This window comes from Belonocnema kinseyi, chromosome 7 (assembly GCF_010883055.1).
Source record: "Belonocnema kinseyi isolate 2016_QV_RU_SX_M_011 chromosome 7, B_treatae_v1, whole genome shotgun sequence".
NCBI classification, from domain to species: domain Eukaryota; kingdom Metazoa; phylum Arthropoda; class Insecta; order Hymenoptera; family Cynipidae; genus Belonocnema; species Belonocnema kinseyi.
The window spans coordinates 3,769,724-3,783,720 of record NC_046663.1 but is presented as its reverse complement, the minus strand read 5'-3'; the positions used below and the strand labels follow the sequence as shown (position 1 = coordinate 3,783,720).

The following is a 13,997-nucleotide window of genomic DNA, read 5'->3' as shown; positions in this document are numbered from 1 at the left end:
AATTTTCCACTACAAAAAGACAAATTTTCTATAAAACAAATGAATTTTACACAGAAAAAAGTTGCATTTTCTTTCGGCAACTATGAATTTTCAACAAAAAAGTGAATGTTCTACCAAGTAGAAGTTAATTTTTCAACTTAATAGTTTCATTTTTAATCGAATAGTCGAATTTGGTACCAGAATAGATAAATTTTTAAACAAATGAATAAAAAAAAAAATATAAAAAAAATGGCATAGTTAAATTCTCAACTTATAGAATTAATTATCAAAGAAAAAAATACGAATTTGTAACAAAATAGTTTAATAATTTTATACCCAAAAGGCATTTTTAGTATAAAACGTTAATTTCCAATGACAAAAAATAAATTTCCTTTTAGTTAAATTAAACCAAAAAAGACGAATTTTGAATAAAAAATCTATAGTTGAATCCACAACCAAAAATATGAATTTTGAAAGAAGGAAATTAATTGTCCATCCCAAAAAGACGAATTTTTAAGAAAACACTTGAATTTTATTTTTTAAAAAGTTGAATTTTTGGACCTGACACTATGGATTTTTTACATTTGAATTTTTAACATAAAGGTTTTTTCACTAAAATAACAAAAATTTAATTTTTTGTTGAGAATTCATCTTTTTTGATTGAAAATTCATCTGAATTGTTAAAAATTCACTCTTTTCTTGAAGTTTTTTCTGTTTAAAATGATTGATTTAACAATTCAACTATTTGGTTAAAAATTGATGCATTTTGTTTTTAAAAAACCGTTCTTCGTGTGGAAAATTAACCTTCTTTATTGAAAATACAACTATTTGGTTTAAAAAAACATGTATTTGATTGAAAATTCATCTTTTTGGTAAAAAATTTATCTTTTTGTTTGAAAATTTAACTATTTGGTTGAAAATTCAACTGTTTTTTTTTAGAAAATTCATCTTTTTAGCTGGAAAATTCAACATTTGGATGACATTTTTTATTTATTACCTGAAAAATATTTATTGGATGAAAATTCGTCTTTTTGATTAGAAAATTTGCCCCTTTTGGGAGAAAATTAATCTTTTTTGGTTCAAAATTGGACTTTTTTGACTGTAAATTAAAACCTTTTTTCGTTTAAATGCCAAGTATCACATTTTTTCAACAGAATTAATCCTTTTTAGTTGAAGATTCATCAATTTAGTTGAAAATCCATCTCAAGTTGAAAATTCTTTTTTTCATTGAAAATTAATCTTTTTATTTGTTTAAATATTAGTTTGAAAATTCAACTTTTTGTTTAAAAACGCGAGTATTTTGTTAAAGATATGTTTTTTTTTTTTTTAGAAAATTAATCTTCTTGGTTAAAAATTCGTCTTTCTGGTTTGAAAATTAATCTGGCATAGTTAAGCATTCAACTTTTATTTTAGAAATTCGTCCTTTTTGTTCAAATTAAATAGATGAAAATTCAACTTTTATTTCAAAATTAATTTTCGTTTGAAAATTAGTTTATTACGTTCAAAATTTAATTATTTTGTTAAAAAATCGTTTTTTTATGTCTTGAAATTAAATTTTTTACCTGCAAATTGAAACATTCCATTGTAAATTTAAAATTTATCCTTTTTAGAAAAAAATTGCACTATTTTATGGAAAATTCTTGTATTTTGTAAAAAAAATTCGTCTTTTTTTGATTGAAAGTAGAACTACTTTATTAGAAAATTAATTTCTTGGGTTGAAGGATTCATAAGTTTAGTTGAAAATACACCTTTCTGGTTGAGAATTCAACTGTTTGCTTCAAGTTTTATGTTGAGTTTTTAAGTCAAAAGAAAAATTTTCTACAAAACAGTTAAAATGTAAGTCGAAAAAGAAATTTTTTTAACAAAATCTGTAATAATCGAAATGCTGAAAAAAACTATTTTAATTTGAAAAAAAAAAACAGTTGAACTCAACAAAAAGATAAATTTTTAACAAAATCGTTGAATTCTCAACAAAATACATGAATTTTCAACCAAACAGTTAAATTTTCGAACAGAAAATATCAATTTTTCATCAAGAAATATTTGTATTTAAATCAAAAACAGTTGAATGCAATAATAAATATGAATATTCAATAAAAGAGTTCAAGTTTGAACCAAAGAGATCAATTTTCAACGAAAATAATTTTTTTAACTAAGAAGATTAATTTTTTACTAAAAACACGATTTTTCTATAGAAGACATGAATTTTTAACTAAAAAAGAAAATTTTTCAACCAAGTTGTTGAATTTTTGACCAAAAAAAAAAGACTTTTTTCTAACAAAATAGTTGAATCTTCAACCAAATAATTTAAGTTTAACATAGAAAAGATCAATTTTTAATTAAAAATATAAATTTTCAAGCAATAATGAAAGTTATGCTTTCAGTTTAAAAAAAAGCTAGTTTAATTTTCCATTCTTAAGCTGAATATTCAAACAAAAAAAATATGAATTCTCTTTAAAAAGTGTAATTGATTATATTTCATTCAAAAAATATTTTAATTTAAATAGAAAACAGTTGAATGAAACACAAAAATACAAGTATTCAAAAAAATATTTAGAATTCGATCCAAGGAGATTAATTTTCAACAGAATAAGAGCATTTTTTAATAAAAAAGATTAATTTTCTACTAAAAAAAACACGACTTTTCAACAGAAAACATGAATTGTCAACTAAAAAAGATCAACTTTAACAAAATAATAAAATTTTTAACCGAAAAAGATGAATTTTCAACTGCAAGTGTCAAAGTTAAATTCTGAGTTGAAAAAGGTAATTTTTCAACGAAAAAAGAAACGAATTTTCAAGGAAATAGTTCAAATTTTCACCAAAGAGATGTATCTTTAACCAAAAAGATAAGTTTGTAAGAAAAAAGTACAAATTTCAACCAAGTTGCTGAATATTTGACCAAAAAATATATTTTTAACAAAATAGTTGCATTTTCAAGAAAAAATCTAATTTTTAAACAAATAGTAGAACTCTTAGCAAACACAAAAATATAAAAAAAAGGTAAAATTTCTTGAAAATTTGAGAAAAAAACCGATAAATTGGTCAATTATTTTATAAACGATCCCTAAAAACCACAAAAAGATTTTGAAATCGTATGTACCTTCTCTAATCTAATACAAAAATACTCAGATTCATATGACACAATATGTACGATCCTAACTTACTTTGTACGTTAAAAGACGGAAGTCTGTATAACATATATATATATATATATTCATAAAATAAGTTCATAATGATTAAAAAGTCATAAACCTTAGGAGTAAAAAAAAAGTCACGATAATATAAAAAAGACGAAATATAGAACTTAGTATCAAAACTTATTTCAAACTAACAATCATTTCTGAACTGAAGAGATCATAAAAATGTCTTTCATTATAGAAAATTCTTGAAATATTAAGACTTTAAAAAAGTCCAATGAAAAACTTAAGACTAGAAAAACAATATTTTCGGTGCTGTGAAACGACGTAAAATTGCAGAAAAGAAAATTAGTTTCACAAACTTAATCTTCGTCAAATAGATTGCAAAAGTGTCACTTGATTCTAAAACGGGAAACACAGTTGGAAAGAAATTTACTATTTTTTTTTATTTATACTCCTACCAGTAACGGATAATTAACCCATTTTTTGTTTTTTAAGTAATAAGATGCTTTACATGTCAGTATCGATCCGGATTTGTAAGCTGAAAGTCCGGGTTCGGTTCCTGCTGCAGGCATTTTTTTTTATTACAATTGACTATTAAATATAGTGATTTTTAAACATTTTTTCAGATGGAAATATTCCTTATGCTATTTTTTGTTCAAAAACATCACTCATAGCATGAAACTTAATAAAAAATTTTGTCTGAGAAGCCCAAATTGAAAAGAAAATGTTAATTTAATCAAAATAAATTTGTCTAGTTCTTTGACTAATTTTATAGGCAAGTATTTTTCTTAATTGTGAAAATTTTTTTGGAATTTTTATCTAGATTTTGCCATAGGCCCAAAATTAATCTGATGTTTTTTTTGCAATATCATTTTATAAAATTGTCATTTTGCCTTTAACTTGAGCTTACTAGATGCAGAATTTTATTACCTCTCAGGTTGTCAAGCCAACATATTAATTTTTAATAATATGTTGAATCTTGACAACTTTTAACCCAATTAAATTTTTCTTTTCATATCACTGAAAATTTAAATTTTGCTTATTATTATTTTCATACAAAATAAAAACATAATATATAAAAATAATATAATAAGAATCAAATAAATACTCAAATGTAAAGAAAATAATAAAATTAGATTAATGAGTGATGTTTTTCTCATAAAAAATTGCATTTGAAATTTACTTTATATGCAATAGATGGTTAAAAATAATTTTTTTAGCTTGATTTAAATAAATTTAAAAGTCAACTGTAAGTTAAGAAAATGGAAAAAAAATATCGGCAGCAGGAATCGATCCCGCACTTTCCAGTTACGCATCGCGGTCAAAGTAAAACTCTTGAATTTTAATCTTTTTAAATTGAAGTTTAAAAGTTTTGCAATTCAATAATTTTCTATTCAAATTCTAAATAATTTACAGGTGTTAAATGGAAGCTAATAATACTTTTCAACTGAACAATTTTTAATTAAATGCGGTTAAACTGACAAATTACAATTTTAATTTTTTATACATTTCAGAGTTCAAAGATACAGAATCAGTTCAAAAAATATAAAATTACCTTAAAAATTTCCATGCTCTGAAATAACAAATCAATAAATGAATTAAAATTTTTTCAAAATTAAATCATTTAATGCAATTATAAACAATAAAAATTAAAAATTGAAAGATTACATTTTTTTTAAACTGAAAACTTTTTCAACTAAAAATTAAATTATTTGTATTTCAAATGCTTTAAAAATTCTTAAAATGCTACAAAGTTTTATTAAAAATCTTAAAATATTTTTATGTTTTACATTTTTAAATTTCTAAATGATATTCGAAATTTTTTCAGAACTTCTAAACATCGATTAAAAAAATTACCTTAAAATCTTCCACATTGATTTTTGATAATTTTGTAAATCTTTCTAAATCTTTTTCAAATATTCACTTAAAATTAACTTTTCAAAATAAAATATCATTTTCAATTTACCTAGGAAATGTTTTTTATTCATCTGAAGTATTTTTAAGAATAATAGTGGTTAAATGAATTATATAACAAAAATCAACAATTTTACTTACAAATTAAATATTTTTTAATAATTAAAATTGTAACGTTCGAAATTTAGTTTTATAATGTTTAATTTATAATTACTAATTTTAAATGAACAGTCATATATTTTTAAATATTTTGTAATTGTTATTTTTCTTAATTAATTAGAAAAAAAGTAAATGGTTTAAAAATGGAATATTTTAAACCAAAATTTTTGAAATTTAATAAAAGCTTTTAATTTGACAAATATATTATTTTTAAGTTATTTTAATTTTTTCAAAACTTCTAAATATTTCAACTTACTCGAATTTTTTCTAAGCATAATAGTTGTTCAATTGTTAATTATATATAAAAAATCAACAATTTTACTTATAAATTAAAATTTTTTGATAATTAAAATTGTAACATTCGAAATTTAGTTTTTTAATGTTTAATTTATAATTAATAATTTTAAATGAACTGTCAGTTATTTTTAAATATTTCGTAATTGTTATTTTTCTTAATTAATTAGAAAAAAAGTAAATGGTTTAAAAATGGAATATTTTAAACTGAAATATTTGAAATTTAATAAAAGCTTTTAATTTTATGAATATATTATTTTCAAGTTATTTTAATTTTTGAAACTAATCGAATTTTTTCTAGGAATAATAGATATTAAATTGCTATTTATATATCAAAGTTCAACCATTTGAGTTACAAATTGAATTTTTTTATTAGAACAATTAAAATTGTAACGCTCAAAGTTTAGCTTTCTTTGTTTAGTTTTTTAATATTTAATTTATAATTACTGATTTTAAATGAACAGTCAGATATTTCTAAATATTAATTATTTGTTTTTTTCCCAAATTAATTTTTTTTTTAATGTAGGGGTTTAAAAATAGAATATTTTAGACTGAAATATTTTTAATTTAATAAAAGCTTTTATTTTTATGAATATATTATTTTGAAGTTATTTTAATTTTTTTAAATTTTCTAAATATTTCAACTTACTCGAATTTTTTCTAAGAATAATAGGTATTGAATTATTATTTATATATGAAAATTCAATAATTTGACTTACAAATTAAATTTAAAAAAAATTAAAATTGTAACTTTCGAAATGTAGTATTTTCATTTAGTTTTTAAATACTTAATTTATAATTACTGATTTTAAATGAACTGTTAGAGATTTCTAAATATTAGGCAATTGTTACTTTTCTTAATTAAAAAAATGCAAAACTATTAGTTTAAAATTAAATATTTCAGTTTGAAAAATATTTTTAATTTAATAAAAGCTTTTAATTTTATGAATGTCTTATTTTGAAGTTATTAAAATTTTTTCAAAACTTCTAAATATTTCAACTTACTGGAACTTTTTCTAAGAATAATATATATTTTATTGCTATTTATACATTAAAATTCAACAATTCGATTTACAAATTAAATTTTTTTTAAATATAACAATTAAAATTGTAACTTTCAAACTTTTAGTTTTCTTTGTTCAGTTTTTTAATATTTAATTTATAATTACTGATTGGAAATGAACAGTCAGATATTTCTAAATATCAGGTATTGTATTAGATTGAAATATAATTTGAAATTTAATAAAAGCTTTTAATTGGATAAATATATTAGTTTGAAGTTATTTTAAAATTGAAAATAGTTTATAAATTTTCAATCGGGCATTTATATTTGTTTAAATAATTAGACTTTTTAATGGAAACAGATTAATTTTTGACGTTAAACTCTGGAAATTCTAGAATTTTCAACTCATTCCGAATATTCTACTAAAATTATTATTAATTTTAAAAATCTTCAAGTATATTTCAATTTTAAAAATTATGAATTGATTTATATTCACAGTTGATCAACTAAAAATGTTTTTTTTTTTTTAAATCTAAAATCTTCGATTTCAAACGCTTCTATTTTCTAATTGTTGAAATTAAAATGTACGGTTAAAAATGAAAGTCCAAAATGGAAAATTTTTAATTGCAAAATTTTCAAAATACGCCTTCTAAACTGAATGATATCATAATTGAAAAAGACAAAAATTCAACTGATTATTTAAAAAACTGTTGAAATAAAACCTACAGATTTGTTTCTAAAAATTTTTTAAATTCACGGTCAAGGAATAAATTCACGTTCGACTCCCGGTTTTCCGGTCCAGCAGCCATCCTGAATGACATTTTTACACAAAAAATTGATTTAAATAAATTAAATAGTCAATTGCAATAAAAAAAAAAATAAAAAAAAAAAAATACCGACAACAGGAATCGATCCCGGACTTTCCGGTTACGCATCGCGGTCCATGCAGGAAGGAGTATAAATCCCAACAGAATTCCCCTCGATAGTAAAACTGAAATCTAAAATACTAAAAGGCCTTCGCGTGCTAAAAAAAAAAGATGAACTTATTGGTTCATTGGCGCTAATTCGTGCGACTGTTGTCCGTTCGTATTTGTACTTTGTCCAAGTTGGGCCAAACCAGAGTCTCGCCACTTTCCATTCTCGCCGTTCAAATTCTTGTCTTCACAGACGCACAAAAATAAAGTGTCGATGACAGTCTCGTAGAGGGAAATGACGCAATGAGCTATGAAGAAGGCGAAAATGCAGGTTACGAAAACTGGTGCAGCGTAAAAGTAGAGACCGGTATTTTTTTTGAGAATGAGCAAACCGATACTGCCCGTGGCAGCCGTGACAAAACATTTTCCCAGAAACAGAATGAAGTCGCCGACGCTGTTAATCACTGCCAATTGGAGAGCATTGTTCACGATTGTCGAGAACGCAACGCGAGCAGATTTGCAAAAATTGGTTCCTTCTATTGCGACAACTGTGTAAGCGTTGTGGTTCATGAAACGGATAAACTTTTCCAAACAGTAAAAACAGCAAATGCAGCATTTTAAACCACATTGAGCACATGGCGAAGTTTCTCTTGTCTTCTCGAATCTGCAAAATTCGAAACATCTATCTCAAGTTTCATCTTTTACAGGCCTCACAGTAGAGTTTTTAAATGCCCGAGAATTTAAGTTCAGGTTATATAACCGAAAATATGACGGAATTTAAAAGAATTTAAGGGAATTTAAAATTTTTTAATTTTTAAGGGCATGTGACTCTCTAGAGCCTCGTCTAGTGGCCGCCAGGTTTCGTATTTTCGTGTACAACGTTACCGGCTGATACCGTTGGAATTGATTGTTGAAATATATTTTTTTACATCTTTTATTATTAAGCTTTGTACTTAAACGTAGTTTTCTTTCGGCTCTTGCATTTCTCAAAGTTTGAGACCGATATTTTATGTATAAAAAAAGTTGGAACGTTCAAAAAATGTTGAGGTTCGGCAAAAAAGATGAAATAATTTTCAGTGAAGTTCCTGCCAAAATGCAGTACCTAAAGCTCGATATTTTATTTACAAAAAAAGTTCTCAGGTTCAAAAAAACATTCAGTGAACGGAAAAAGTGAGGTCGGTAATATAGGTATTTAGCTGTGTCACATGCCCTTAACAAATATTTTTATTGTTCAGGGGTTGAATATTAGTTATTTTCTAGTCCAGATATATTCAGAAATTACAGTTTTTCATATACAAATTACAAATTTACAAATATATTAATTTACTTGAAACAACACAAAAGTTTTTTCTAATTTAAAAGATAACTCTTTAACAAAATAATTGAATTTTTAACATAATAGTTGAATATTCAACCTAAAATGACTAATTGTGAACAAAAAATGGTCATAGTTTTAATTTTCATCAACAAATATTCTTTACAAAAATTCTTCAACAAAAAATTAATTTTCCATGAAACTGATGCATTTTTGCGCAAAAAAAGGAAATTTCAAACTCAAAAATTATTTTTAACAACAAAAAACGCGAATTTTTAACTAAAAAATATCAATCTTAAAAAAATGGAAGTTACATTTTGTTAAAAAATAAATTCTGCACCAAAAAAAGACATATTTTCCACTGAACAGTTAAATTTTCTACCAGGCATAAGCCTTCAATAAAAAAAAATTTCACAATGTAGCTTAACTTTGACCCAAGTAGTTGAATTTTCAATTTAAAAAGATTAATTTATAAGAAGATAATTAAACTTTTAACCAACGAGATAAATTTTCAACTTAAAATATAAATCTTTAATAAAAAAAAAGTGATTTCTTAAGAAAGCAATTCAACCAAATGTTTTAAACAAATTAGTTCAATTATTAAGCAGAAAAGAACGATTTTTAATTAAAAAATTGCATTTTCATACGAAAAATGAAATTTCTTCTATAACAGATATAGTTTTAAAATTTTCAAAAAAAATAGTTAAATTTTCCGTTGAATAAGGTTTTAGTCGACTTTTCACTCAAACTATGAATTTTTTTACAATAAATAATTTTCTACGAAAAAAAATGGAATTTTCAATCCAAAAAGACGAATTTTTAACAAAAAATGATAACTTTTTAATAAATTTTTTTGTTACAAAAAAAGTTGAGTTTTCATCCAAAAAAGATTCCATTTAACTCCGTAAATTCTCTTTTGAAATTTATTCTCCTTGTTTAAAAATTCTTCTTTTTAGTTAAAGTTTTAAGTATTTTAATTAAATAATAATAATAATCTTAGTCAAAAATTCATCTCTTAGGTTCCAAATAAAATTTCTTGGCTAAAAGTTCAAGTCTTTTGTTACAAATTATTTTGTTGAAAAATAAGCTGTTTGATTGAAAACTTGTTTTTTTTTATTTGGATAAATAGGAATTTTTTGCCATAAATTTAAATATATTTAAAAATAAACTTCTTGGTTAAATAGTTGTCCATCTGGTAAAAAATCCAAGTATTTTATGAAAGTTTAATAATATTGTTAAAAATTGTTAAAATTGTTAAAATTGTTAAAAATTGACTTTTTAACAAAAAATATTAAATTTATTTGAAGCAAAAGAATTTATTTTAGTAAAAAATTCATCTCTTAGGTTGGAAATAAAATTACTTGGCTGAAAGTTCAACTGTTTTGTTACACAATTTTCTTGTTGAAAAATAAGCTGTTTGATTGAAAACTTGTTTTTTTCTTTGGATAAAAAGGAATTTTTTGCCGTAAATTTAAGTATTTTGGTGAGTTTCTTTTGTTTAGTTGAAAATATTCTTTTGAACTAAAAATCTAACTATTATTCCAGTTCAATATTCCACATTTTTATTTAAAAATTCATCTCTTTGGTTTAACAATTATTTTTTAACTTAAAATTTATTTATTCAATTTTTGATTTTAAAATGATGACCTTTTTTAGTTCAAACTTCGTTTTTTTTTGTTTTTTTTTAAATTGATTTTTCAACTTAAAACGTAATTACTTTATTTTTTGTTAACAATTTATCCTTTTCTAGTAAAAATTAATTTTTGTTGTTGAAACTTCAACTATTTCAGTTGAAGATTCATCATTTATTTTGAAAATTCATCAGTTGGGATAAAAAAATTTGTATTACAAAATGTAATTTCCATTTTTTTTTGAAATTGTTCTTTTTTTAGTTCAAAATTCATCTATTTTAATGAAAATTAATATTTTTTTAAAAAATTAATCTCATTTTTCCTTAATTCATCTCTAGCAAATAGTTGCATTTTTATCAAAAAATATGACATTTATCGTAAAGCAAAAGAATTTTTTTACAAAAAAAGTTGAGTTTTCATACCAAAAAATTCCAGTTAACTCATGAACAATTAAATTTTTGTAACAAAAAAATAAGTTTCTACGAAAAAAATTGAATTTTCAATCCAAAAAGACGAATTTTTCAACCAAAAAGGATGAATTTTCAACAAAATAGTTCAATTCTCTTCCAAATACTTGCATTTTATCCCAAAAATATCAATTTTATACTAAAACAGATGAATTTGTAATAAAAAACAAACTTTTTTTATAAGTAGAACTTTCATTCAGAAAATAATTCAGTTCATTTTGCAACAGCAAAATATAAATTTTAAACAAAAAGTACATTTTTTACAAAATAGTGAAATTTTCAAGAAAATAGTATAATAGCTTATTTTTTAACCAAACAGTTGCATTTTTATCAAAAAAAAAAAAAGATTTAATTTCAGCTAAAGCAAATAAACTTTAAAATAAAAAAGAGAAACTTAAAAAAAAAGAGTTGAATTTTCGAACGAAAAGTTAACGAAAAAATGCAATTTTCTATTTTTTTAAATAAATTCTGAGATTCTCATAAATTCTCAGAGAATTTATTTCTCGGTTATATTACAACATTTTGTATTCAAATGCTCAATAATTTACGCGTGTGCGTATAGAGCGTATTCTTTAAATTAAAAAATCAATCAAAGAACATTAAAAATGTTAAAATTATATAATTTTAAGGAATTTTAAGCTAGAAATATCAAATATTTAAAAATTGAACATCTTTAACTGAACCCTTATTAAATTAGAAATTCAATTATTTTCTTTCAAAATATTTTAAACATTCTTGGAAAGCTTAAATTTTTTTTTTCAAAACCTTGAGAAATCTAGAAGTTGTTTTAAATTTAAAATTATTTTTAAAATTTTTTCAGAACTTCGAAATATCTGTCAAAATGAATTGAATTTTTTCTACAATTTTCAGAAAATCCTGCAAATTTTAGAAAATTTCTTTAAAATTTGGATGTATAAATCATAGCCTAATATAAAACAAAATGTAGATTTTCGCAGATTTCAAACAAAAAAATTAGATTCTTTTCAAGAATTGTCAAAGGCTTCAAAAGAATAAAAAAATTTTCAATGAAAATAGATTTAAATTGTAAATAAAACACAGTTGAATTTAACATATAAAGGTGAATTTTCAACGAAATAGTTGAATCGTCGCAGAAAAAAACGTAATTTCAAGAAAAGATTTTAATTTTAAATCAAGAAAGATTTTTCAGTGATAAAAGAATCAAAATTTGAAATTTTTAATAAAATGTTTAAACTTTACACCGAAGAAATGAATTTTCGACTGAAATTATGAATCATCACCAAAAAAATATTTTAATTTTAAATAAAAAAAACCAGTTGAAACTATTGAATCTTGAGAAAAAAAAATTTTTTATCAAGAGAGATTTTTTACTCAAGAAAGAATTTTAATTTCAACCAATTTTTGGAATTTTTTAATAAAATAGTTAAACTTTGAACCCCAAAAAAATGAGTTCTCATGAAAAAACATTAATTTTTAATACAAAGAGTTTAATTTTAAACTAAAAAAGATGATTTTTCTACGTAATAGTTAAATACATATTTTATGAAACAATTAAATTTTCGAGAAAAAAGATTAATTTTCATTCCACAAAGATTTTTCAATCAAGAACGGAAATAAATTTCAACCAAATTTTGGAATTTTTAACAGAATTGTTAAATTCTCGATCGAAAGATAAATTTTCAATTAGAATTATGAATCCTCAATCAAAAAATATTAAAATTTTAAATAAAAGACAGTTGAATTTAACATATAAAGTGAAATTTTCAACAAAATAGTTGAATTGTTACGTAAAAAAAAACGAAATTTAAGAAAAGATTTTAATTTTCAATGAAGAGAGATTTTTCAGTCATGAAAAAATCAAGATTTTAACCAAAATTTGGAATTTAGAATAAAACAGTTAAATTTTCAACCAAAACGATAAATCTTCAACAAAAAAAATGTTTTAATTTTTAATAAAAAACCATTGAATTTCACATATAAAGAGAAATTTTCATTAAAATAGTTTAATCATCACACGAAAAAAAAATCAAGAAAAGATTTTAATTTTCAATGAATAGAGATTTTTCAGTTATCTTCAAAATTCATAATTTTAGGTAAAAAATCGCTTTTTTGTCGATTAAAAATTCGTTCTTTAAATGAAACTTCAATTTTTTTTTTAGTAAAAATTCCACTTATTCATTGAAAATTAACTTTTTTTGTAGGATCTTCACAGTCTTGAGTTGAAAATTTAACGTTTTTGTAAAAAATTCGTGTTTACGGCTCAAAAATTCAACAATGTGGTAGAAAATTGAAATATTTGGTTGAAAATTCGTCTTTCTGGTAAAAATCAATTTTTTTGTTAAAAATGAATCTGTTTATGTTCAGAATTAAAGAATTTTATTTGAAAAGTAATTTTTAGTGTTTAAATTCAACTGCTTTTCGTTTTAAATTAAATTCCTTTTTTGCTGAAATATCAAATATTACATTTTTCGTTAAAAATTCAACTTCTTTGTTGAAAGTTGAACTACTTCCTTCATAGTTATTTTTTTTCAAAATTCATCATTTTAGTTGAAAAATCGTTCGCCTTTTTCTTTAAAAACTCGTTTTTTAAAACTAAAAATGATTTTTTTTAGTCAAAATTCAACTTATTCATTGAAAATTAACTTTTTTGTAAACTCTTCACATTATCGAGTTGAAAATTTAACTTTTTTGTTAAAAATTCGTATTTACGGCTCGAAAATTCAACAATTGGGTAGAAAGTTTAACTACTTGGTTGAAAATTTGCCTGTTTTGTTGGAAAATAATTTTTTTAGGTTAAAAATTGACAAGTTTGAGAGAAAATACATATTTTCGGATAAAAAATTAAAAAGTTTGGTAGAAAATTTAACTGTTTGGTTGAAAATTCGCCTTTTTGTCAGAAAATCAATCTTTGTCTTTAAAACTGAAACTTTTTGGTTGAAAATTAATCTGGTTTAGTTCAAGATTTTTATTGAAAATTAATTTTTATTGGTTAATTCAACGGCCTTTAAACAAAATTAAATTACTTTTTTGCTGAAATATAAACTATTGCATTTTTCGTTAAAAATTCGACTCTTTGGTTGAAATACTTCCTAGAAAGTTATTTTTTTTTATTCAAAATTAATCATTTTAGTTTAAAAATCGTTTGTTTTTTCCGTTGAAAATGAACTTTTTTGTAAAATCTTCACATTCTCGAGTTGAA

The 13,997-nt window shown here is 22.4% G+C and overlaps 1 protein-coding gene across 1 annotated transcript in view; it reads right to left on the bottom strand.

Annotated features, from left to right (window-relative positions):
- Window positions 1-7,154: 7,154 nt before the first annotated feature.
- Window positions 7,155-13,997, bottom strand: part of LOC117176288 (CTL-like protein 1) — a 45,656-nt gene continuing 38,813 nt past the window's right edge. Inside the window, exon 10 of the mRNA XM_033366474.1 lies at window positions 7,155-8,070. Within this exon, the coding sequence (XP_033222365.1) occupies window positions 7,536-8,070 (535 nt within the window). The 3' untranslated portion in view covers window positions 7,155-7,535. The remainder of the gene's footprint in view (window positions 8,071-13,997) is intronic.